Source organism: Typopeltis vanoorti, chromosome 23, assembly GCF_054136105.1.
Source record: "Typopeltis vanoorti isolate ZY-2024b chromosome 23, IOZ_Tvanoo_1.0, whole genome shotgun sequence".
Taxonomy (NCBI): domain Eukaryota; kingdom Metazoa; phylum Arthropoda; class Arachnida; order Uropygi; family Thelyphonidae; genus Typopeltis; species Typopeltis vanoorti.
This window is the reverse complement of record NC_143571.1, coordinates 36,272,569-36,300,336: the sequence shown is the minus strand read 5'-3', so window position 1 is coordinate 36,300,336 and position 27,768 is coordinate 36,272,569. Positions and strand designations below refer to the sequence as shown.

Below are 27,768 nucleotides of genomic sequence, written 5' to 3'. Positions count from 1 at the left end.
GTATAACACTTTGTGGGGAATATTAGAATAATGTGTAAGTTACATGGTTCTACCTCAATTCTTCATGGTGATTATCATTCCTTCTTAGCCTCTCCCCCCATAATAGATTGGTTGTACAAGGGTGATGCAAAAACTGATGTGTCTTATGATTGACCTATCAGTATCTCTGGAGTGGTGGTGGTGGAGATTTTAGAGAAGTGCTGATAAAAATCTGCACACAGAAATTGACGGGCAGACAAGCTATACTCTGCAAAGAACATCATCGGTTTAGTAAAGAGAGGCCACATTTTAGCAGTTTGCCATGTTTTATGGCAATGTTACATCTGAGTTGGATAAAAGGAATGGATATAGTTGAATGTTGCTAAGACCTTTGATGGGATATCACATGAAAGGCTGTTGCATAAACTGGAGAATATGGGTCCGGAATATAAACTTTTGACTTGGATATTTGAATGGTTGACAGAAAGGCATCAAAAAAGTGGTATATAGTGGGTGTGAATCTGCCAGGTTTAAGGTGACTGGTGGTGTATCCCAGAGATCAGTCCTTGGACTATTGTTATTCAATCAATACATTAACAACATTAGGAAGAATCTAACAGGAGATGTTCAATTGTTTTCTGATGATGTAATGATAGGCAGGGATATCTAGGAGTTCAAACTGATATCTAGCACATCTGTACAGAATGATTTGAATAGGCTGGAAATTTGGGCAAATTATAATGCTATGAGTTCAATGTTAGTAAGTGTCAAGTTATGACTTGGCATGATGAGGTCACCAGTGATATGCTATATTACTGGAGTTATGCAATGAAAAACTGATTGGGCTAGGAGTCTTAATGTCATGGTGGATAGTATTACTTACTATTATAATAACTGAACTCATGTAAAATATTCTTTATTAGTAGAATTTTTGCCTGAGTATCACAGGCATCATCAGTACAAGTACAAAGGCTAATTAAACAATAACTGATATATTCACAAAGTGCCATCTAAGTAGCTAAGGTTAAATTTTCTAAATTTATTAAAAAAATAATTAAATTAAATTAAATAAATAACAGTTACAAAAGTTAGGAAAGATTTGCTGATTTATAGAGTACTATCTCCCATAAGGGGGGAAAGATAGACCATCGGATCTGTTTAGGTTAGGGGAGTGAAGTAACGTTTCACGTTTCTTTGTAAAGCCGTTCCATGAGGAACCTACTTTTGTGAATGACTTTTGTCTTTTTCCAATGAACTCTATGTCTAGTGTTGATGGCATGCTCTGCAAGTTCAGAATGTTCATGTTTCCTGTTTGTCCGAAATATGATAACCCACAAGAGCAGGGAATCTGACAGACACGTGGATAGCTGAGATGTGGGAGCTTGTCCTTTGGAAATGTGAGGAATGTAGAGATTTTGGTTTTGTCAAAAGTTCATAATTTCGGCATTGCTCTGAATAAGGTACCCATAATAGATTTTTTCCATAGCATAGACAGAGGTATTCGATCCTTATCCCAAAAAAACAGCTAATAGGACAAGATTTGAATGTGGAAAAAATCTTTTTAATGCCAAACTTTCTCAGCCAAACCTATTGTACGCTGAACAAAAAGCACTGAAATCAATGAAGAATAACAAGAACCTAATTATTACGAAAGCTGACAAAGGGAAGGCTGTAGTCATTCAAGACAGAAGAGAATATGAGAGAAAAATGTTACTGATACCCTGAGACTATTCAACTTATAGGCTCCTCACTTCGGATCCTACTGGTAGTCAAATAAAAAAGAGTTAATGCTCTTATAGATAATATATCGATATGGGATGAAGATAAAAAGAAAACACTAAAATCCTCCTATGGGTGCCCACCTAGATTATATGGTCTTCCAAAAGTACATAAGCCAGGAATTCCATTAAGACCTGTTGTAGACTGTATAGGTTGTCCTACTTACAAAATTTCAAAATTTCTATCAAATTTACTCACCTTCTTCAACTAGAAGAAATGCTACGTATATAAAAAATTCTTTGGATTTCAGAAATAAAACTTCCGATCTTCATCTAGGCGATTCAGAGATTATGATTAGTCCAAATGTTGTTTCTCTATTTATGAATGTTCCATTAGTGGACAGCATTGAATTACTGCACCAAGAATTTCCTCCAAGCATAGTCAAATTATTTGAATTTGTAATAAAGTCCAGTTATTTTTCCTTCAAAAACCAGTATACCAACAAATCGAAGGAACAGCAATGTGTAATCCTATATCTCCTGCTATTGCCAACCACTTCATGGAGCACTTCAAACAATGTATTTTTGACAACATTTCACCCAGACTTAACCTTTGGTTCAGATATGCAGATGACATTTTTGTCATATGGAAGGGCACTTCATAAGAAACAGTTTCTCTCAAAAATAAATGCACTTCATCCAAGGAATCAGTTCACCCTAGAAGTAGAAGTAAATAAGCAGTTAGCCTTTCTAGACCTCTTAATTCTTTATCAACCAGATGGTAACCTACAATTCACAGTCTATAGGAAGGAGATTCATACAAGCCAGTACATCCATGCTGAATCACATCACCATCCCAGTCAAAAGTCAGGTACTATAAAAACACTGGTTTATAGAGCCCAGCCCACTCCTTTTGTTCTTCAGAAGAACTATTACAAAAAGAATTACAATATATTAATTCTTCCCTCTTATCCAATGGTTATAAGAATTCCTTCATAAAAAGAGCTTGAAGTAGTCATGCCTCAGTATTCTCTTCAAATACAGAAGAAATAACGCATATACCTATCTCCTATGTGCAAGACGTTAGCAAGCGCATAGCTAAAGTGTTAAAACCACTAAATATTTGTGTTGCCTTTCTACCCATCAGAAAAAAACCAAAGAAAAATCTCTACATTCCTCACGTCTCCAAAGGACAAGCTCCCACATCTCAGCTATCCAGGTGTCTACCAGATTCCCTGCTCTTGTGGGTTATCGTATTTTGGACAAACAGGAAGATCTGCTCTGATCCAGTTAGAAGAACACAAGTCGTATATTCAGTACCTTAAACCTGAACAGTCTGGACTTGCACAGCATGCCATCAGCACTAGACATAGAGTTCACTGGAAAAAGACCAAAGTCATTCACAAGAGTCGGTTCCTCATGGAACAGTTTTACAAAGAAACGTGAAATGTTACTTCACTCCCCTAACCTAAACAGATTCAATGGTCTACGTCTTTCCCCCTTGTGGGAGATGGTATTCTATAAATGAGCAAATCTTTCCTAACTTTTGTAATTGTATACACATATATATAAAATTTTTTATTTATTTATTTAATTTAATTTAATTTAATTTAATTTAATTTTTAAAAAAAAAATTAATTTAGGAAATTTAACCTTAGCTACCTAGGTAGTGCTTTGTGAATATATCTGTTATTGTTTAATTAGCCTTTGTACTTGTACTGATGATGCCTGTGATACTCAGGCAAAAATTCTACTAATAAAGAATATTTTACTTGATGGGTTAATTCCGTCATTATAATGGTAAGTAATATGTCTACTCACGGTATTTCCTTACTAAAACTTATGGTGGATAGTAATTTGCAGTTTAAAGATCACATACCAAAAATTGTAAATGAAAGATACAAATACAATTTCTAATACAAATCAGAGGATAACTGCAATGTTGAAACGAACCTTGACATTTTTCCTTTTTACACAGATTTAGTAATGACCAAAAGAATGGTGACACGGATCCAAGCGGCTGAAATAAGGTTCCTCTGAGGGGTTGCTTGACTGACAAGACTTGATAGAGTCAGAAGTTCTGCAATTCGGGAAACCCTCAATACCCAACCACTGCTTCTCCGTGTTGAGAGATCACAGTTACGATGGTACGGCACCTGGTCAGAATGCCACAAGAGAGGTTCCCCCAGCAAGCCCGTTTGGCCAAGCCAGAGGGTGGGAGGCCACACGGAAGGCCAAGGACTCACTGGATAGTTATATGCAGAGCCTTGGTTGGACACGTCTGGGCGTCCCACCAGAACACCTGAGCTTGGTGACGGAGGATCGTGACCATTGGAAGTTCCTCTTGCAGCTGCTGCCCCACAACCCAATTAGGAAAGGTGGGCCTTGAAGATGGATGGATGGACACAGATTTTAATAATACTGCACCTGGTCTTCTGTGTTCAAAGGGGATAAAAGAAGCTGTGGAGAGGGTGCAAAGAACAGTTGCAAAGATTATATTGAGATTATGGAATGTAGACCACCAGGACAGATTGAGTGAATGTGAATTGCAGATGCAGACACTGTAATCAAGAGAAAGAGGGAAGATATGATACATACATTACATTAGCCAGGCACTGTCAGCCGGAGGGGGGACTTTTGGCCTTAAGCACCACATGTCGCCACTGGGCATGGTCCTCTGCGACTGTCTGCCACGTTCTGGTCTCCAGCCTGACAGCTTGCTGGTCTTCCTTCTCCTGATCTGCCCATCTCCTTCTCGGTCTCCCTGATTAGGGTCGGGCCTCCCACACTTGTCTCGCAGTACTTTCGAGGCCCATACGGTACAGATGTCCCAGCCATGGAAGACGCCGGGCTCGCAGCTCCATCAAGACGTCTGCCAAGTTGTATAAAGCGTGTATGGCAGCATTGGACCACCTCCTCCAGACTCCGTCTGCCATGACCCCTCCATAGATACGTCGTAGCATCTTGTTCTCAAATACTTTCAGATGATCAACTTGTCTCGCCATGAGAGTCCACACTTCAGAACCGTAGAGGAGAACAGGCCTGATCAAAGTCTTGTATAGTCCCAACTTTGTAGTCCAAGACAGCAATTTTGAGGCGAAAAGGGGACGTACCTTATAATAGGCCACATTTGCAGCATTTACCCGACTCTGGACATCAGCCTCAACTTTGTTGTCTTCAGTCACGAAAGAACCAAAGTATCTAAATACCTTCACCCTCTCAAACTGTGCAGCTTCCTCTGGATCTTGAGCATTATGGCGACTCAAAAAGGTATTTTGTCTTCTCAGCATTTATCTTCAGGCCAACTTCTTCTGCAGCTTCTTCAATAGCAGTAACCAATGCCACTGCGTCGTCCCATTGATGCGCCATGACGTTCAGGTCGTCCGTGTAGCCAAGAATCCTAACTTGCACACCCATGTCAACTCCACCTGCCACTTGCTGTGTGTTTCTAATTACTTTTTCCAACACTAGATTGAAGAGAATCGGAGAAAGCCCATCACCCTGCTTCACACAAGTCTGTAATTGAAATGAGTCTGACAGGTCACCTTTTGCTTTCACTCTTGCTCTCGAACCAGCTACGCACACCTGCACCATTTTTCGGAGTTTTCAAGGAATTTCCAGCTCTTCTAACACCTGCCATATTTTTGGGCATATTATTGAATTATAGGCATTAGAAAAGTCTATGAAAATATTATGAACTTCCCGGTTATATTCCCAGCACTTTTCAAAAACTTGGTGCAACATGAAGAGTTGGTCTATTGTAGAACGGTTCCTCCTGAAGCCCATCTGGTAGTCACCAAGGCACTCTTCTGCATATGGTGTGAGGTGCATTAGCATGATGTTAGACAGCACCTTGTAGCCAGTCGACAGCAGTGAGATACCCCTATAGTTGATGCATTTAGCCTTATCTCTTTTTTTATATACTGAGTTGATCAGTGATTCCTTCACTCATCCCGCAGCCGTTCTTCTCGCCAGATCATCAAGATGAGCCTTTGCAGCTGCTCCAGCAGGACGTCCCCACCATTCTTCAGGAGCTCCGCTGGTATGCAGTCCACTCCTGGAGCCTTATTATTTATCAGCATGCGGATAGCACGAGTAATCTCACTAAATGTCGGCTCTTCAATAAATGGTTCAGCAGTTTGATAAGTATAATCCTCTGATATTGATGTTCCGGCATTGACATTCAGCAAGTTCGCGAAATATCTACGCCACCGAGCGAGAGCATCTTTTGAGTTTGTTAATAGATTTCCACTCTCATCTCTTATGGTTGGCGCTTGTGTCTGGGCACCTTGCATGGCTTTGATCATCCGGTACATCTCCTGTCCATTATTCTTCACCCTATTTCTCTCTCTATACTAGCCACTTTCTCATTAAGATACTTCTGCTTTTCCCTGCATAGACATGTATTCACCACTCTTCTCTCCCTCACATATGCAGCTTTATTCCTGCTATCTGCTAGGTAGTTCAATAGTGCTTCCCTTCATTTCGCTACAGCTTCTTCACACTCTCTATTAAACCATGCTTTTCTCCTCTTCTTTCTCTTTCCTACAGTTCTTGAGGCAGCTAACGCGACCGTATTTTTGATGGTGTCCCACATCCCATTCAGATCATCCTCTTCCTCCTATAACTCCCCAAAACGATTCTGCAACTCTAACTGGAAAGCCTGCTTGCCTTCCGCTGTTTTCAACTTGTCCAGGTCCCATGCCGATCGTATGGTAGGACATGTGGGCTTCTGAACTGCAATTCTATGCTTGAAATCATAGGCTACCAGATAGTGGTCGCTGTCTCCATCTGCTCCTCTGAAACTTCTCGCATCCGAAATGGAGCTGTGGTGACGTACATGGTCTATTTGGTTAGCTGTTCTACTGTCCGGTGATCTGCAGGTCTGCTTGTGGATGTCTTTATGCGCAAACATAGTGTTCTTTACAAAGCATCCCGTAGCGGTGGAAAAACTCGCAAGTCGGATCCCGTTATCATTGCACTCCTCATGTAGGCTCTCACTACCCACGAAAGGGCGCCACACACGTTCTCTCCTCAGCTTCATGTTGAACTCTCCCACTACTAGCTTGACGTCATGGGATGGTAGATTAGCACAAGTACGCTCGAGCACTTCATAGAAAAAATTTTTAGCTTCCTCCGAGCTTTCTTCCGTAGCGCATGACAGTTCACAATGGACACATTTTGAAAACATCCCTTAACTCTAATAGTGCACAGCTGATTGTTCACAGGTTTAAAATCTAAAATATTACGCAAAAATTTATCACTAACTAAAATCGCAGTTCCGAATACTTTTTATCCTCTGTCGTCACCACTATAGTATGTGTATGTGACATTACAAGATTGCGGCGAGCCATGTCCCAACCATCGCGCCTCTTGTACAGCACAAAGTCCAATTTTATACTGTCATAAGACATTCATCACATTAAAAAGAGCTCCTTCTTTCACCAAACTACGTATATTCCAGGTCCCAAAACGATTAATAGTCATTGTTGCAAAGGTGTCCGAATTCCGGGGCTTCTGTGGTGTTTGTTTCGTAACCAATAGGGTTTTTACAGGAGGGATGGTTGTTCCCTTGCTAACCCTCCCCTTATATTAGGATTCCTTAACTAAATTGAGCAGCATAGTACTAGCGACAGAAATCCTTAAGCAGTTGCATAAGGATTTCTGTAATAAGAAATCCTTATGCAACGATTAATAAGCTTCTAATCAAATTAGACTTAGTTGCTCACACATTCTCTACCATTACAGTTTCATAAAGTATACTCACTAAAAACCAATAGACAATTTACACCAACCTATATGCAATGTGCTTAACCTAAACATCATAATTTTAAAAGAAATACTCCTCAACAAAAATATTTCACTAAAACGTATAAACAACTTTATACAGCAAAATCAACCACCAGCCACATGTCACAGGATGGCTACAGATGAATGATATGATAGAGGTCTATAAGCTTCTAGAAGGGTGATATAGATTATCAACTGAAGAAATTTTTCATTATATGGAAGGTGGGGAGAGGACAAGGGAGCATCTGGCAGTTAACTTAGTGTGTGGTTAAGAAAAGAGTAAGAACTAGATTTTTCTGTGGGGAGTTAACTTAGTGTGTGGTTAAGAAAAGAGTAAGAACTAGATTTTTCTGTCAAAGAGCAGTGATTGTTCAACTTATTTCACTCATAGGGAGTGGAACAATTTATCTATTGAAGTAGTGAGTTCATTCAGTGTGAATGAGTTTAAGAGAATGTATTCCATCTGGTCTGAATGATGTACAGTTTCTCTTGATGAGTCCTTGACTCCTTGGAGGTTCTGATTATGATGATGATGATGATAATATAACACCAGGTCACATGATCTTCAGTAGCTGTCCCAAATATCAGTCTTCATACATCCTAAAATGGAGGGTATGGAGGTGACACGTGCAAATAAAATAGTTGACTTACTAAGTGATCTGTTTTTGGAAGTTTTTCCACTTGTTATACTATAAATTAAAGATGCCAAGAAATTATATTCTTGGTTTAATCCTTTATCTAAGTGTAAGCAAACAAAGTTTGCACCTGAAGTATTTTCAGGACAGAGCAACCTGTATATTGAAGCTAATGACTTCACATTAAGTCATTTGCTTTAGTATCCCATCATGCAAAACACATATCCTTACAGACATGTATAATGCTATGCATTATGGGAATATGGAAATATGACTTCTGTATTACTTCAACCTTAGTTTCACCTCTGGGTCTGACTCCCACTGATGAGACCTCAATAAAGGTCGAAACTGGTCTGGATAGTGACTCTTTCCATAAGGATATGTGCTTTGCCTTATGGGATATTAAGGCAAATGATGCGAAATCATTAGCTTCTACATATGAGTTGCCCTATCCTGAAATTATTTCAGGTGCCAACATTGCTTACACTTGGATAAAGGATTAAAATTAAAGAATATAATTCCTCTTTAATTTAAGTGATCAGTTTGTAAGGGTGTTTCATCTGAGAATAGATTCATTGGAGACACTTAGGATTTTGGAGAATATCAATGTGAATATGGCTATGGGATTAGATGGGATATTGGTATGCATATTATGAGAATATGCAAAGAAATTGGTATTGTCTCTGACTAAGTTATTTTAATTAATCCTGAGCATTGGTGAGGACCCAAAGAAGTGAAAGGAGGACAAAATAGTTCTGTTGGATAAAGGAGGCTTTAAGACAGAGATCACTAATTATCGATCTTGTGATTGGTTGTAAAGGTATTAGAGAAGTTAGTCAGATTCAAAATTCAGGAATGGGTGGATATAACGTGGCTTAGTAATTCCTGATATATATACACTGGTGTCCAAAAGCTAAGGGGGCACTGCGTTGCCGACCTCTGATCTAGATGATGTCTTTGAGACATTACAAGACATCTAAGTGTGCAACTTTATTCCTTCGCGAAAAGTGCTTTCTTTAACACATTTCATGTAATGCAGTCTTTTTGCCTTTTATCCTGTTGAGTGCTACTACGTGATACCTTTGCATGCGATTTGAGAATTTGAATGCGTACCTGCTTTCTACTTAAAATCGTCAGATATACAAATTACCACAAATTGATTCATTTGAATTTGCAGTTGTAATCTTCAGAAATAGTGTTCTTCCTTAGGTTTTAAACACCAGTGTATTTTGAAGGGGATATATAAGATACTGTGTTAGTGCTACCTGAGAAGTTTACATTATTACTAACTTAATGCCAGCAATTTTCTTCTGAATTTATTTGTTACTGTCAAAACTTTGGTATTGTTATATCTTACAGTTTGGTTCTTCTGAGGAACTTCTAACTGCATCAACCCGACTAGATATTATTTCTGTTTAATTTTGTTTAAGCTACCATACCACCTTTGATTAACTCTGCAACACATTTCTGAGCAGTGTAGCTTTGCAAACGTATTCCTGAATCTAGCGGTGTTAAGTTCTAACAGTTAAATTCCTTCCTGTTTTCATTTTCAGTATGATTTACTCTATTCTTTGATGAACTGTTTTATTTCTAACCAAGCTCTCACATGGTGCTGTACAAGAATCCAGTTGACACACTTACCCAATTGAAAAGTCAGTTAATTTCAGGTTCATTGATTTGGAGGTTTGATAATTGAGATATCACTATATCTGCATATTTTAAACTGAAGTTGTTTGACTATGATTCTTTTTTAAAACTCAAACATTTTCCTTTTCAATGTGTTATGCATTTTCTTAAATAGCATCATCTAATAAACAAACTTAGGTGTTAAATGTTATTCATAACTTATTTTAACTTATTAAAATTTGGGAGACTGTTATCTTAAGATCAACTCCTACATAGCTGTAATATTTCTTTCTTTCTTTCTTATAACATTAGTTGGTACCAAATTAGGACTTTAGATCTTTTCTTCATTTCAATTGGAATTGCTTCACTTACTCGTTGCATGTTAAGTGTAACATGTAATATGCTCTAAAGATGCTGGTTTGAAATCCAGTGAAATGTAAGCCAATTAATGAACATCTTTTTTTTATAATTTTAGTAAGTTTGGTTTTGTAATACTGTTAAAATAAGTTATGAATAGATGATAATTACTTTCTTGAAATCTTTCCATTCTATATTTCTAGAATTTATTTTCTACTCTCCTGTTTAATCACTAATTAGAACTTATTTCTCTTTTTATATTTACAACTTCTCAGATGACTCAAAATTTTTGAACTGCTTATTTACTAGAACTTTGTGGAATCATAAGTGTAAATCAGTCTCATTATCTAATTTCCCCTTTTTGAAATATGTCCATATTACCACTGAAAATTGACTTTATTCAAGAATTATATTTTTATGTTTAATGATGAATACTGTAAGATTTTGAAACACTTAAATGCAGATACCAAAGAAAACAAAATTAAACACAGAATTTAAATTAGAAGAATTTTTAAATTACTACACAGAATTGTGGACAGACAAATATTTTAAAAAAAAAAGACAACTGGCAAACAATTAACGAAAATGAAAAGGAAATAACTAAAGAAGAATTAGAAATCAGCCTGAAAGAAACAAGAAACGGAAAATCACATGGAGAAGATAAGCTAGGTTCAGAACTATATAAATACGCAGGAACAAGATTCAAAGAAAGACTCTTATTATTTTAAAATAAAATTTATTCAACTGGTATCCCCCCAATAGAATGGAAAAAAGCAATTGTGATTCCTATCTTTAAAAAAGGTAATAGAGATGACCCTAAAAACTATAAGAGGTATCAGTATACTAAATTCCTATTTTACAAAATATATAGCAGAAGTTTAAATAGCTTAAATAGCAAACTAATGAAATATTCCAAAAACTTATTTTAGAAGTAAAGAATGAATTTAGAAAAGGATGATCATGTATAGACACAGCCTTTTGCCTAAAATTAATAATAGAGAAAAGAAGAGAATACAATTTAGAAACACATATTGCATTTATTGACTTTGAAAAAGCATTCGACAAACTTAAAAGAAACATATTATTTAACATATTAAAAGAAAGACAAATACCAAATAATATCCTAAAAGCTATCACAAGTATATATGAAAATAATCGAATACAAATAAGATTAAATCACGAGCTATCCTATACAAAAGAGATGAACCAATGGGTCCGACAGGGATGTCTCCTCTCAGCAACTCTTTTTAATATTTACTTAAATGAAATAATAATAAAATGGAATAAAAATATACATCAAGGAATTAAACTTTCTCCTACAGTGAACTTAAACACTCTCCTTTTTGCCGACGACCAAATAATAATTACAAATTCTGTAGATAACTTACAGAAAGCTATTTTAGATCTAAATGAGAAAGCCAAAGATTATGGTATGATAATATCAACAGAAAAATCAAAAACTATAGCCTTTAAAGGACAAGATCCAGCAAGAACTAAAATAGTAATAGATAACAAGATCTTAGCACAGGTGAATTCATTTAACTACCTAGGATGTATGATCACATATGAAAATGAAAAAAATATAAACGTAAAAATTGCAAAATATTTAAAAATAACAGGTGTAATTAACTCTATATTTAAACCAAACCTAGTTCAAAAACAAACCAGACTAAAAGTATACAATACATTAGCCCTTCTAGTCTTAATGTATGGAAGCGAAATCTGGACAATAAAACAAAAAGAGACAAACAAAGATTAATAACAGCAGAAATGAAGTTTATGAGAAAAAGTGCAAAGTATACCATATTTGATCACAAAAGAAATGAAGAAATAATGAAAGAATTAAACGAAGAACCAGTAATAGAAAAAATTAAAAAATATAAACATAAATGGATGGAACATGTTCAAAGAATGAAAACAGAAAGATTACCAAAACAAGCCTTAGCCATTAGGAAAAAGAAAACCAGGACGTCCTCTTAAACGATTCAACGATGACTTCTAAGGAAGAAGAGGCCATGCTAGGCCTAAATCCTTGATACGCATGATGATGATGAATACTGTAGATGCTCCACTTTTCTCTGATTGTAGGTGTCTGAATAAATTACTTTGTGCTGTTTATTAAGGTAGATCTAATTTGTTTCGATCTTCTGTCTCATTAACACAGATTCAACGTGGAATTTCTTTATCTGTCTGTTTTCTGTTAATGGTATGTATCTTTAGTGTTGTTAAGGCTGACCTTTCAGTTTTGTCTTATTTCCCTGATGGGAAAGTGGGGGATACCTACACGTGTCGTATGACGTGGTACCATCATATCATATGTGTATGTTCAGAAGAATAAAATTTTGTTAGGTAAGTTCCAAATGGTCAGTTCATCAGTATTTCCAGTGGATGCCTGCCGATCCCTATCATGAGAAAGTGAGTATTGAACATTTGGTCTGAAGTCCTTGTAATTTCTCCACATTCCTTATATGAGAGTGACCTGAAAAGTTCTTAGCCTTGACCATAGATGGCAACACTATCAGCAAGATTTTTTTTTTTTCTAAGTTGGTACATCTGTCATAAGCATCCATGTGAAACTGCAAGTCATTCTATCAAGTAGTTTGTTTTATACAGCTGTCTGAAGCAAAAGTGTTGTCTGTATCCCTTGAAATGGATAAAATTGAGTATCGTGCAGTTATAAAATCTTTTGTAAAAGAAGGTTTAACTGCAAAATATGGGAACTCTTCTCCTTCGTTTTCGACAATTAAGAAACGGGCTGCCTAGTTTAAATGTGGCCTTACCAGCCTTGAAGATGATCCACGTGAATGATGTCCAAAAAGTGTAACAACACCAGAAATCATTGATCAAGTGCACAGTATGGTATTGGATGACTGGCAAGTCAAAGTCCGTGAAATTGCTGAGACTATAGGCATTTCAAAAGAACATGTAGGATATATTTTGCCTGAACAATTGCATATGAAAAAGCTTTGTGCAAGATGGGTGCCGTGCTTGCTCACAGCAGATCAAAAATGCACTCGCATGAAAATATCTGAACAGTCCTTGGAGCCTTTTAACAAGAATAAAACTGATCTTGTGCATCGATTTATTACTATGAATGAGACTTGGATTCACCATTACACACCAGAATCCAAACAGCAGTCAAAACAGTGGACAGAAGCCGGTTGTTCAGCGCCAAAGAAGACAGAGTCAGTTCCATCAGCAGGAAAGGTCGTGACATTGGTGTTTTGGGATGCTAAAGCATTTTGTTTATTAATTATCTTGAAAAGAGTAAAACAATAACCAGGGAATATTATTCCAATCTTTTAACCAGACTAGACGAAAAAATTCATGAGAAAAGACCCGGTTTGCAGAAGAAAAAAAACATCTTTCTTCAGGACAATGCACCTGCCCACAAAAGTGTTTTGACAGTGGTTAAAATCACAGGAATTGTTGCACTATGAATTGTTGGAACAGCCACTCTATTCCCGAGATTTTGCTCACTCTGACTTCTATCTCTTCCCAAAACTAAAACTCTTCCTTGCTGGTGCATTTTTCTTCAAATCAAGAGGTGATTGCAGCTGTAGAGGGCTATTTTGCAGATCTTACTGAGAACCACTACAGGGATGGGATAATGGCGCTGCAACATTGCTGGAATAAATGTATTAGTCTTAAGGGAGATTATGTTGAAAAATAAAAATAATTTTGAAATTATAAATTCATTTTTTCATTGTTAGGCCGAGAACTTTTCAGACCACCCTTGTATATGAAAGTATATGCCTACTTCATGTTATTTACCTTTAACCCTGTTTCAATAAATAATGCAACCATTTTGATACACATTGATTCTTTCTGAAGAAAAAAAGAAAATGAAATCTTGAGTAAAATTCTGTGAATTTACATTACAAAATTTAAAAATAGAAATGTAATTGTTTTTACTTTCTATTTTATATTTTTCTATTACAGTATTATTTATTATTTGAAATTTATTATGCTTTTTTTTTCTCCTAAAATTTTCATATGGACAGGATCTACTTGTGGACCCAGAGAATTTCAGTGCACTAGTGGACGTTGCATTCCTTTATCATTCAAGTGTGACTCAGATAATGATTGTGGAGATTACTCAGATGAAACTGGTTGTGGTAAGTTTGAAATAGGTAATGTGATTTTTTTTTATTTTTTAAACAGGTGTAGATACTCTCCAACAAAATATTTTAGGTGGTAATGTTGATTTTGTCACTTAAGGGTCAAAACCAAATAATAATGGGAGGAGACCTATTACAACACTTTTTGAACGAATGAGGATGAGCTGGCAATTTGGGACTTGGCTGACCAAATTATACTCTTTATTGGCTTAAACCACAAATACATATGATGGTACAATATGATAAGATTTCATGCTGGCTGAGGCGTTGCCCAGTTAAACAAGACTGTTTTTGTCAGGGAATGCAAACAGTGAAAAGTCAGCTACTGGAACAAGCTCCAGCTCAACATCTAGTAGAAGAAGAATCAATCTAACATCAGAAGAAAAGAACTGAAGATAGGAACCTTCAGTATTAGGAATATTAGTGGAAAGGAAGTCGAACTTGCAGAAGAATTCAAAAAGTACTGTATCCATACAATTACTTTTTTGTAATTGTATTGTTACAATTGGCATTAGTGAGACAAAAATTGTGTCACTTGTGAGATTTTACAAAGTAATAAGTACAGGATGTTATTTTCAGGCAATAATGATCAAGGAAAGGAAGGAGTAGCGAACATGAAGACAAACTTCATGAAGATAAACTTCTTAACTGGAAGGCAGTTTCAAGCTGAATTTTGTGGGAAAACTTCAAAATGGGGACATGGACAATGAAACTTATTTGTGCCTATGATCCCGAAGGTTCTCCTAAGGAAGAAGTGGAGGAATTTTTTTGAGTCATTAGAACAGGCAGCTGACATAAGAAAATGGAAAAAGTGGTTCTTGTTGGAGACTTGAACAGCAAAGTAGGAAATTAATCCCACCAGGTATATAGAAACATTTGAGGAAAATTTGGAGAATAGGGCAAAGCTAATAATGGTAAGTATTTACTGGACTTTTGCTTAGGACAGAGACAAGTCATTACTAACACTATGTTTCAACATCTTCTGCTTAGGACAGGGACTAGTCATTACTAACACCATGTTTCAACATAAAGATGTGCACAAGTTCACATGGAGAGAAGACACAAGAAATAGTAAAAGCTTCATTGGCTACATCATTATTGATAGAGATATCATCATGCTCATTCGAGATACAAGAGTGTAAAGAGGATTTGAAATTGGAAGTGACCATTACTTAGTACTAAGAAGGATTAAAATGGATATCACATTAAAAAAAAAAACAATATGTAAGAAAGTTTTAAAAAGTATTAAAGATGAGCAGCTTTTACAAGTAAATTGTAGACTGGACCATAGAAACATTATTGAAGAAAAAATGAAACAAACTGAAAACAAGAACCAAACCTTGTAGTCTCAGTGGCAAACTCTGAAGAAGACATTGATTGATTCAGCTAGAGGGGTATGTGATTCTTGTAGAAAGGCTTATACGCTGGTTAAACATGATAACTAAATACTTGAGGAATTGACAGCGTACACTAGAAATATAAAATTATTTCTAGGGGGCCTGAACTTTAATATATATTTTCCGATATTTCGGCAATGTCATGTTGCTATCTTCATGGAAACTTAAGATAAAGACACGTGCATGCAAGTACTACATAACAGCAAATGATAAACGAAGCGAGGAAACTACCGTTTTCCTAAAGTCCTGATGGTGCCTACTGGTGGACTATATTTGGGCTGAAGTTCTTCTGATATATGTTTCCCAAATTAGGGACAGTCTCATACATCCAAATTAGCTGAGGTTTGGCATGTTCCTAAGGGCTGAGGCTGATTCCATGAATAGTCTTTCATATTTGAACTTGCTACGGTGTATTACTGTGGCTTTCTTCCACCTTATTCTGTGGCGAGTATCCAGAGCATGGTCCGCAAGGCCAAAGTGGCTGTACTGGTGAAATCAGATGTAGTCCATGTGTTCTGAGATTCTGATATTTGCTATCCTACCTGTTTGGCTAAAGTAGGACAATTTTCAGCTGCAAGGGACCTGGTATACACCAGGTAGGTCTAGGGGAAGTGGTTGGTCTTTAGTTGAGCGGATAAGGGATGCCAATTTTCTATATGGTCTGTAATAAGAGGTCAAGTCATGTTTTTTTAGGATTTTGTTGATTTTTTTCCGAGGCCTCGGATGTAGGGAATGGTGATGGATTTAGAGTAATCTTTTTTGTGAATGGGGTGGGGGAAGGTGGGTTGTGGATAACTGGTTTTAGTATTTTTCAGATTTTTTTTGGGGGGGGGGGAGTAGCCATTGGCTGAGAAAGTGTTAAGGATGTGATTTAGTTCAATAGTTAGGGTTTGGTCATTTGAACAGATTAGTTTTGCCCTGTTGAATAGTGTTTTAATAACTCCATATTGTTGTGAGGGGGGGGGGAATTGTTGGTGAATGTATCTGCCTGTATGGGTGGGTTTTCTATAAACTGAGAAAACCAAGGTTCCATCAGTTTGGTGGGTGACTAGTGTGTTTAGGAAGGGGAGGCTATTGTTTTTGTCTTTTTCCAGGGTGAACTTGATTCTAGGGTGTTGGTTGTTTAAGTGTGTTAAGAAGGAGAGGAGTGTATCCGGGCCATGTGGCCAAATAGCGAACACATCATCAACGTAGCGAAGCCATATGGTAGGTTTTTGTGGGGTAGAGTTTAAGGTTTTTCTCTTCAAAATCTCCATAAAGAAGTTGGCCAAGGGTGGGGAAAGTGGTGAATCCATGGCTGTCCCCTCTATCTGTTTGTAGAATTTTTCCTGCCAAACGAAATAGCCTGAGTTCATTGTGAACTGAAATAGGGCTGAGATATTGAGAGGAAATTTAGCTTGGATTCTCTAAGGTTTCTTTGAGGGGGGACATTTGTGAATAAGGAGGAGACGTCAAAACTGACCATTATGTTGGAGTGTAAGGTTTTCTATACTGGCTTTGAAGTGGGCTGAGTTTTTTATGTGTGAGGGTGTGTTGCGAGTATAGTGTGAGAGTGCTTTGGCTAAATATTTAACTAGTTTGTAAGTGGGAGAATCGATGCCATCCCCTTTCGGACGTAATGGCATATTTTCTTTATGTATTTTTGGGAACCCATATATACGAGGGGGGTCTAAAGTTATATGGTTTTAGTCTGTTAGTAATCTCCACAGGCCAAGAAGTGACCTTCTTAAGGAGCCTATGGAGTTTTCTAATTTGTGAGTTGGTGGGATTGTATTCAGTGGGGAGGTAAGTAGCTCGATCTAATAGTAAAGCCTTCAGCTTACCTGTGTAGTCATTATGATTGAGTGCTTACAAAGTAGCTAAATATTTAGCCAAAGTGCTCTCACACTATACTGGCAACACACCATCACACAAAAAACTCCACCCACTTCAAAGCCAGTATAGAAAACCTTATACTCCAACATAATGGTCAGTTTTGACATCTCCTCCTTATTCACAAATGTCCCCCCTCAAAGAAACCTTAGAGAATCCAAGCTAAATTTCCTCTCAATATCTCAGCCCTATTTCAGTTCACAATGAACTCAGGCTATTTCGTTTGGCAGGAAAAATTCTACAAACAGATAGAGGGGACAGCCATGGATTCACCACTTTCCCCACCCTTGGCCAACTTCTTTATGGAGATTTTGAAGAGAAAAACCTTAAACTCTACCCCACAAAAACCTACCATATGGCTTCGCTACGTTGATGATGTGTTCGCTATTTGGCCACATGGCCCGGATACACTCCTCTCCTTCTTAACACACTTAAACAACCAACACCCTAGAATCAAGTTCACCCTGGAAAAAGACAAAAACAATAGCCTCCCCTTCCTAAACACACTAGTCACCCACCAAACTGATGGAACCTTGGTTTTCTCAGTTTATAGAAAACCCACCCATACAGGCAGATACATTCACCAACAATTCCCCCCCCCCTCACAACAATATGGAGTTATTAAAACACTATTCAACAGGGCAAAACTAATCTGTTCAAATGACCAAACCCTAACTATTGAACTAAATCACATCCTTAACACTTTCTCAGCCAATGGCTACTCCCCCCAAAAAAATCCAAAAAATACTAAAATCAGTTATCCACAACCCACCTCCCCCCCTTTCACAAAAAAGATTACTCTAAATCCATCACCATTCCCTACATCTGAGGCACCTCAGAAAAAATCAACAAAATCCTAAAAAAACATGACTTGACCTCTTATTACAGACCATATAGAAAATTGGCATCCCTTATCTAAAGACCAACCACTTCCCTTAGACCTACCTAGTGTATACCAGGTCCCTTGCAGCTGAAAATTGTCCTACTTTGGCCAAACAGGTAGGACAGCAAATATCAAGGACTACATCCGATTTCACCAGTACAGCCACTTTGGGCTTGCAGACCATGCTCTGGATACTCGCCACAGAATAAGGCGGAAGAAAGTCATAGTAATACACTGCAGCAAGTTCAAATATGAAAGACTATTCATGGAATCAGCCTCAGCGCCTTAGGAACATGCCAAACCTCAACAAATTTGGATGCATGAGACTACCCCAAATTTGGGAAATATATATCAGAAGAACGTCAGCCCAAAGGCTAAGAACTCCTAATATAGCCTGCCAGGGGGGGCCCCATCAGGACTTTAGGAAAACGGTAGCTTCCTCTCTTCGTTTCTCATTTGCTGTTATGTAGTACTTGCATGCACATGTCTTTATCTTAAGTTCCCGTGATGATGGCAACGTGACGTTGCTGAAATATCAGAAAGTATATATTAAAGTTGATTTAATTTATATTTCTAGTGTATGCTGTCAATTCCTTAAGTATTAGTTATCATTATTAGGGAGGTATGTGGCGACATTGTTGGCAAGGATTGAAAAATAAGAATGCCATGATGAACACAAGAAGTTATTGATGGATATCTTTAACTTCTTCTGTCCACCATGGCAGATAGAAAGCAGTCCTGGAAAAGAAGAAAGCATACTGAACGTTCCTATCAAAGAAGTTGGCAGATGCCCTAAAAGAATACAGAGAAAAATGTAAGAGAGCTAAATTATGTGTAAAAGTAACTAAACAAAAGTCATGGAAATTACATTGGTAAAAATATAGAAAATAAATATCATGAAGGTGGCAAAATGATCTGGAGGTTATTGAAGAAGCTTAGAAATGGAGGTAAGAGTACTGTAAAGGGAATCAGAGATGATAAAGGTGATATGAAAACTGAAGATAAGGATATCCTAGATGTCTGGAGTAATTACTTTGAAAGACTGTTAAACAAAGCAAGCAGTGACAGAACCATACTTGAAAATTTTCAAGAGGATTGCAAAGCAGAGTATATATTAATACTTCAGGTAGTAAACACTGTCCTAAACTTGAAATGTGGAAAGGTTTAGATGATATTTGACCAGAAATGCTTAAGAATGAAGGTATAAAAGTTTTGCAGTGGCTACACTGCATAATTCAGAATCTTGGATAGAAGGTCAAATTCCCAATGATTGGAGTAGAGCTCTTATAGTACCCATCTATAAAAAAGGGAATAAAGCTGAATATGGGAATTACAAAGGAATTTCCTCTACTAAGCATTCCAGGTAAAATTTATGCAAGCATACTTAAAAAGAAGTTGAAAAAGATTACGGAACAGAAACTTTGAGAAGAAAAAGCTGGGTTCAGGCCAAATAGAGGTTCTCAAGATCAGAATTTCACTTTACAACAAATAGTTGAGAAATCATGGAAATATGACAAGGATTTGTACTTAAGTTTTGTAAATCTGGAAAAGGCATACAACAAGGTGCCCAGAGAAAAACTTTTCAAAACACTACAATTATATGGGGTGAATGGCACATTATACAGAGCAATGCATAGTCTATATTTAAGTATATATCTCAAGTATAGTCAGTCAGCAGTTAGAATTGAAGGAAATACAGGAAGATTGTTTGATGTAAAATCAGGAGTAAGACAAGGATGCACATTATTTCTACCCTCATTCATCATATATATGGATCACATTATGAAAGAATGTGGAATTAAGCCTGATATTAGAATTGGAGATGTCAAACTTAGCTCTTTGTTTTATGCAGATGATATTGTACTCCTAAATCCATCTAATGCAAGTGTCAGGATTCATGGGAGACTTGCATTAAATTGAACAATAGCTATAACAAATATGGCATGAAAATTAGCAATAAAAAGACCAAAACTCTGAAAATAGTCAAGCATAGAAAACTTCAGCTGCATTCTGAATGGAAATCCTATAGAACAAATATTTCAGCTATTTAGGCACAGTTTTTAGTGAAGATGACAGGTTAAATTTGGAAATAGACAACAGAATAAGCAAAACTGTGTGTATTCAGGTGGGTAGCCAGCTGAATAATTTGAAAGTGCCTTAGAAGCATGGAATGTTGGATATAACAATATTGGAGTGTTTACAAGTAATAGATTGATTTGGAGAAAAATTGTTGATACAATTTCAAATTGTATCAACAAATATTTCAGCTATTTAGGCACAGTTTTTAGTGAAGATGACAGGTTAAATTTGGAAATAGACAACAGAATAAGCAAAACTGTGTGTATTCAGGTGGGTAGCCAGCTGAATAATTTGAAAGTGCCTTAGAAGCATGGAATGTTGGATATAACAATATTGGAGTGTTTACAAGTAATAGATTGATTTGGAGAAAAATTGTTGATAGGATATGTCAACTTAATCATGTAGTGCTGTCATAGCAACCTGAACACCCTTTGGAGTTATATATCAGAAAATTGATGATGATTTTGTGTACCTTGCATTATTTATCTTTCAATTTGTACAAACTGTTTTGCCCAGATAAAGGATGTATGGCAGAAACTTTGAAAAATCATCACCATCAGGGCCCAAACTTGTTGTTCTTAACAACAAGTTTGGGCCCTGATAGTGATGATTCAACAAGTTGAATTTTGGTGGGTTGGTGAACAATTTGTGCTAAATCATTACTAATAGCAAACAGTTTGTATTTTCTTCCAAGTTGGTCTGGAAAATATTAAAATGGCAACAAGTCTGTATCATGGATGGTGAAATCATCATGGAAGATTATCTCACGGTTAAGGTAACAAGACTGTATTATAAATAGGTTATTGAAGTCATAGGAGTTAGGAGAAAGGCAACAAAGTGAGGTATGGAAATCTTGAGCCAAAGTAGATCATATAACGTGTCTGATACAGGGAATATCAGACCTGACAAACATGCAAATCCAATCCTTCTTATGAAAGGCATCATGGAAGATGTAATGAAGAAAGTTGAGGTAGATGTTGATGCAAAAGATGCCTGGTGTGGTTCAGTGATGAATATCAGGTTTGGATGTCTAGGTGGTGGTGCAAATTATTGATATTAGAAATCAGACCTGGATGTTAATAAAATCAATCTGAAAATTTTTTATTATATGGAATTCTGATATTTTGCTAAATTTTTGGATGTGTGTATATATCATCATTATCAGCCATTGTCGATCCACTGCTGGATGAAGGCCTTTCCCATGTCACTCCTGCAAATCTGATGATATCATCAATCCACCGTGATTTAGGTCAGCGTTGTGGTGGTTTTTCCTCTCATGGAATCCAATCCAGTACTTGATCTTGTCTTCAAGCAATATACCCAGCCCATTGCCACTTCAGATGTTTCACTCTTCCTATGGCGTCAGATAAAATGTTTTGGTTTAGTTTCTTATCTACGTATTTCTTTTGTGATCCAGTCTTGTGATACCAAGCATATTTCTTTCCATACTAAATTGTGTTGTTCTTAATTTCTGAATTTCTTTTGAATTTAGTGTCCATGTTTCACAGCCATATGTCAATATAGGAAGAATACATTGGTTAAAAACTTTTCTCTTCAGGCATAATGGTAGTTGGCATTTGAATATTGAATGTAATTTTCCAAATGCTTTCCACCCAAGCATCGTGTGTCTTTTAATTTTGTCCATGATATTTTGTTCCATTGATATCTGTTGTCCTAAGTATATGTAATGGTCTACTTGTTTAATTTTCCCATTATTGATTTTTATTATTTTTGGTTGGACATAGCTATTGAAAATAACTTGGTTCTTCTTTAGGTTTATCTTTGGGTCAGCTGTTTTGCTAGCAATTTTGAGTTCATGGATACAAGTCTGTCATTCCTGTGCAGTTGAAATAATCTTTACTTCATCTGCAAAGTGTAAATGGCGTAAATACCTTCCATTTATCTTCAGACCTTTTCCTTCCCAATCAAGAAGTTTGAATATTTCTTCTAGGCATGCTGTGAATAATTTTGGGGAGATTGTGTCACCCTGTCTTATACCTCTCTGTATTTGCTGCTGTGGCATTGGTGTATGCTGACTTGATGGTTCTGATGTATGGCTCCTTCACTTGTTGGTTTCGTAATGCTTTAAGTATTACACAAGTTTTTAGTGAATTTAGCTTTCTCATAATCAATAAAACCAAGACATAATGGTAACTGATATTCATTACATTGTTCAATAATCTGCAGTACAACTTGAATATGGTGTGTGTGTGTGTGTGTGTGTGTGTGTGTGTGTGCATGCATGCGCGCGCCTACAATGTTTTGGTACTCTTTTGATATTTTAAAAGATTTTTTGGTGATTACTGTGGGAGATATTTTATTAACTGCAGCAACTCAAGAATTATTTGTTGTCTGTCATGGGTGAGAGTATAATAATAGCAAAATTTATAGATCAGGGGCATGCAGCATGGTTAAGGACTTGTAGTCATCACCACTCTTACACATAGAGTGTCCAGATTCCAATCCAAATGTGGCAACAGCTATACTTGGACTCCTTCCACACAACCTGGAAAATAAGCAGCAGCAAGATTATTTGCCAGCTGATCGAGAAGCCTCCTGAAGTGTTACCAATTAGTTCATTCATTCGACTGGTTCATGGTAGTTGGCCTGTGGAAATTGCTTTACTGCTGCACCCTCCAGTGGAGGAACTACTGGCTCCTTAGTTAAATAATTACAGTGTAGAGAGCATGAACATACAGGCTTTCATCCACACTGTATATAGAAAGAAAAGGGATTGGGCAGAACCATAAATCCTACTCTAGAAACAAAAAAAATGGCAATTGCCACTTCATCTGATAGCAGGACTGTGGCAACACTGGGAGGTTAAAAACATCGACCTTCTATTACGTCATTCTTCTCTGTTCTTTCACTTTGTGCTATTTATCTGAAAGATTTTTGGTATCTGTTCTATAAAAAAATATTCTCTAACTTTAACAGTTTTATTATTATTCTCCCCTTCCCACTTTCCCCCTTTCCGTTTATCAATTTTTTTGTGATTTATGTTCTCTTAGTTTATTCCAATATATCTTTGTGTATTTGCCTATGCAATCTATCTGCCACCTTCTCATAAAATAGAAAAATGTAGAATCCTAGCAAGAAATTTCCCAGTAAGTTAATCATTATGTATTTGCAAAGCACATGCTAATATTAACTTGCTAGGAACTTTTGATATGGTGTAAACTCAGCATGTAAATCAGAAAATCAAGTGACATGGATGTTACATCATCTCCCCCCTCCTAGACACACACACACACCACCACAACCACTTGGGAACAGCTTTCATTGAATGCTTTATTCAATTGCTGCAAACAGGAAGTTCTGTTTGTCCATACAAGCCTTCTCAGACAACAGTATCTTGTACTTGACAGACTGTCTTAGGACCACAGTTATGCCTCTTAGACAAGCAATATGGGCTATTTTTCTACTGATTAAATGCCCAGGATATCTCACCTTTTGAGAAATCTCTCAGCTCTGCTGTTTTAAAAACCATGGCTCTAGCCAGACATGCACCCACAGTAAGCCCTTTATTATTATTATTATTATTATTATTATTCAGGCCTCCAAGGAGTCAAAAGACTCATCGAGGGAGGTCCTTCCTAAGACATAAAGTTTGTCAAGACTCATCGAGGTGAGGCCTCCCCCCGAGAAACACAAAGTCTATCATACCACTCCTTAAACTCACTGACCGTTCCCGCTCCCACCACTCCATCAGGCAATGCACTCCACGGCTCAACCACCCTCCACACAAAGAAACCACTCCTTACCCTCTTGCTCACAGTTTCCTTTCGTAACTTCCAGGGATGGCCTCCCCTCATCACTCCTTCCCGCTGTTCAACCAATCGAAAGAACTACCCAGTGTCAACCCTGTAACCACCTCTCAACAGTTTAAAAGTCTCAACCATATCACCTCTCCTTCTTCTATCCACCAAACTCTGCAGTCCACATTCTCTCAGCCGATCCTCATAACTATCCTTGTACAGTCCTGAAACCATCTTTGTCATCCGTCTTTGTATCCTTTCCACAGTTAATTTATCCCCCTCAAATCCTGGGGATCAAATCCGAGAACAATAGTCCAAGTGTAGTCTGATCAGAGACTTATACAACGGAATGATAGCCCTCTTATCTCTGCAGGTCAGTGTCCTTCTCATAACAGCAGCAATCCTCTCTGTTACCCTCACCACCTTTGCAATATGTCCCCCAAACCACAGGTCTCCATCAATCATCAACCCCAGATCTCCCGTTTCCCCAACTTCCTCCAGTATAACTCCTCCCATAGAGTATGCAGCATCCCATCGATGTTTCCCAAACCCCAAGACCTTACATCCTGCTGCATTAAACTGACACCTTCCCCCATTCATCTGCCCATCTATCTAGCCCATTCAAATCCTCTTGCAGGGCATCAATTTATTGCACTTTGAAAGATCCTTTGTTTTTCTCATTGCGATCAACACTGTTGACAATTACTAACTAGCAGCATTCTTAAATAGTATCTAGAGCAGCGCTTCTTAAGCTTTTTACACTCGCAACCCCTTTTCACCCGAGAAATTTTTACACGACCCCGGGTATATAGGTATATAAAATAGGTATACAAATCAAATATTTGCTGATAATAAATCATAAAGAAATTTATTTAAAAACAATTCTTTGGTATACATGTAATTTTACATTTACATAAAGAATTACAAAGTATAGCCTCAAATCTGAATTAATTTTTGGTCATTGCATGTTCAGAAACTTTTTACTGTTGCCAAAATTTTCGCGACCCCCACATTCGGTTACATGACCACATTTGGGGTCACGACCCACAGTTTAAGAAGCTCTGATCTAGAGCACATGACCAAGTATTTTGCATATATGCTGCATGAGTGACATTTACATGCATCTGCATAAAGGTTTCTAATTCAGTGGTCAGTATGTGTATTACTACTATAGGCACTAAACTAAATCATTAGAAACAATTCAAATCATAACTGAAACAGAACTAATGCCCTAACAAATGGGAGATCTGGGAGATAGATCTCTCAGTTGATTTAGAGAAGTCAGGCTAGCTGGTCTCAGAATGAGTCCATCAGATCTTTAGCAAATTAATGCATCCATACTTGTTGAAGGTGGAGGAGTGTGTCATACAGATCCTGATTCTAAAAATAGTTTTTTGGACCTGTAGTGAGTTTTATGTAATACCAATGTCTTCCTCCATTTAATCCTATATGAAGGAGTATCCAGAGCATGATCTGCTATTCCCAACTTGTCACTCAGCCATAAAGATCACAGAGGTAATTTTTGTGTTCTTCAAGGCAGATGTTAACTGATCTACTGGTCTGTAGGCAAACTGCAAGCATATACTCTAGGATGTGTTGCAAGAGGATTAAGTTGATCTTCAGGAGAGCAGATGATGGCAGCTAGCTGCATGAGCGTTTTAAAGGTGGAATGGAGATCATATTTATAGAGAACTTTTGCTACATTCTCTGATGTGCCCCTTATTATATGGGATGGGAATAGTTTTGCTGAGATCCTGTGTATTGTTTGCAGGAGGGATGGCAGTTGCATGTAGTATTTTATCTATTTTACATGGGCTGTAGCCATTGGCTAAAAAGGTGTTGCAAATGTTCCTGAGCTCTGTTTCAAGGGCTGTATCATTTCAACAAATAGCCCTGACTTGGTAAAGTGTTTTGAGGATGTCATGCTGTTGAGATGGCTAATATGCTTTTCATATGCTTTATTCTTTTCTGTGATCATGGCTTAACTGTTTGCATCAATTTTGCAGGGTAGAAAAATCAAAACTTAAATTTTCTATCCTGCAGACAACTTCAGTCCATGCCATCCTGGCTATGTCAGTAAATGTTTTCTTCAGAAATTTTCAATTAGTCTCCATGGTTTGGTTCTTGTTTTCAAAAATTCTCATTGTTTATATTCAATAATATTTATGTAGTCAAGTCTACATTTCACCTGTAAAATCTATTTAATTTTAATTCTTTTTTAAAACCTTCTTACAAAATCTTCTTTTTCAATGTGATATTTAGTTTTATCTTTCTTAAAACTAAGTGATGATCACTTCCAGTTTCAAATCTCCTGTATACTCTTTTTCTCTTAAACCAACATGAAGATATCACAATCATCAATGGCATTGTCAATGAGACTCTTCTTATTTCTTTTGTCTTTTCCCCATGTGAATTGGTGCATGGTGTTAGTAATGACTAGTCCATGTCCAGAATAGAAGTCCAAGCTACTTACCATTATCATTGGCTTTGCCCTTTCCTCCAAATTTCCCCCAAACATTTCTGTAATGTGTGGGATTCATTTTCTACCCTGTTGTTTAGATCTCCAGCTTTTCTGTTTAATTTTTGTCAGCAGCCTGTCTTCACTAATGGCTGGAAAAATTCTTCTACTTCTTCCTTATGAGAACCATCTATTGGATCATAGGCACAAATAAATCTCACTTTCCAGTTTCCCACTTTCAAATTTGCTCACATAACTCTACTTGAAATTGTCTGCAAATGAAGAAGTTTATCTTCATGTTTGTAGTTGAATTCTGCCACTACTCTTTCCTCTCCCTGATCACTGTGCACAAATATAACATCCTATTATTTATTATTTAGAATGATCTCACCTGTATTAATAATAATAATAATAATATTATTATTATTATTTATGGCATCACCATGGAGGCCCGAGACTTATCATGGGAGACCCAAATCAACCACCATACACACAAATCCTATCATCCCTCTCTTTGAATCCTTTCACTGTCAGGGAACTCACAACCAATTCTGGCAATCCATTCCACTCACTCACCACTCTCCATGTGAAAAATCTAATCTGCACACCCCTACTAACCACACTCTTACACAACTTCTGTGGAGGACCCCCTTGTTCTCAATTTGTCATATATTGAAAAATTTCACTTACATGAATTTATAAAACCCCTTTAATATGTTAGAAGTTTCTATCATTTCCCCACTTTTCTGCCTATCAACTAAACTTTGTAACCCACAAACCTTGAGCTTATCCTCATAGGTAGTATTCCACAGACCTGACACCATCTTAGTGACTCATCTCTGCATCTTTTCGACCACCTCCTGGCCCCAAGAAACCCAAGTGATCAAATTTGTGTGCAGCAGTCAAGATGTGGCTGAATCATAGCCTTATAAAGAGGGATAATAACTTCCTTATCTTTCTTGTTAGCGTGTTTTTCGACATCCAACTAATTTGTTCAGCTATTTTACCACCTTTTGCAATATGCCCTCTGAACTTTATCACATTGTCTACCATTATCCCCAAGTCCCTAGCCTCATCAATTTCTTGCAAGCCAAT

The 27,768-nt window shown here is 37.1% G+C and overlaps 1 protein-coding gene across 1 annotated transcript in view; it reads left to right on the top strand.

Moving 5' to 3' along the window:
• mgl (low-density lipoprotein receptor-related protein megalin) overlaps window positions 1–27,768 on the top strand; it is an 890,817-nt gene that overhangs the window by 194,864 nt on the left and 668,185 nt on the right. The window contains exon 20 of the mRNA XM_090412774.1: window positions 14,110–14,223. Coding sequence (XP_090268900.1) covers window positions 14,110–14,223 — 114 coding nt within the window. The remainder of the gene's footprint in view (window positions 1–14,109; window positions 14,224–27,768) is intronic.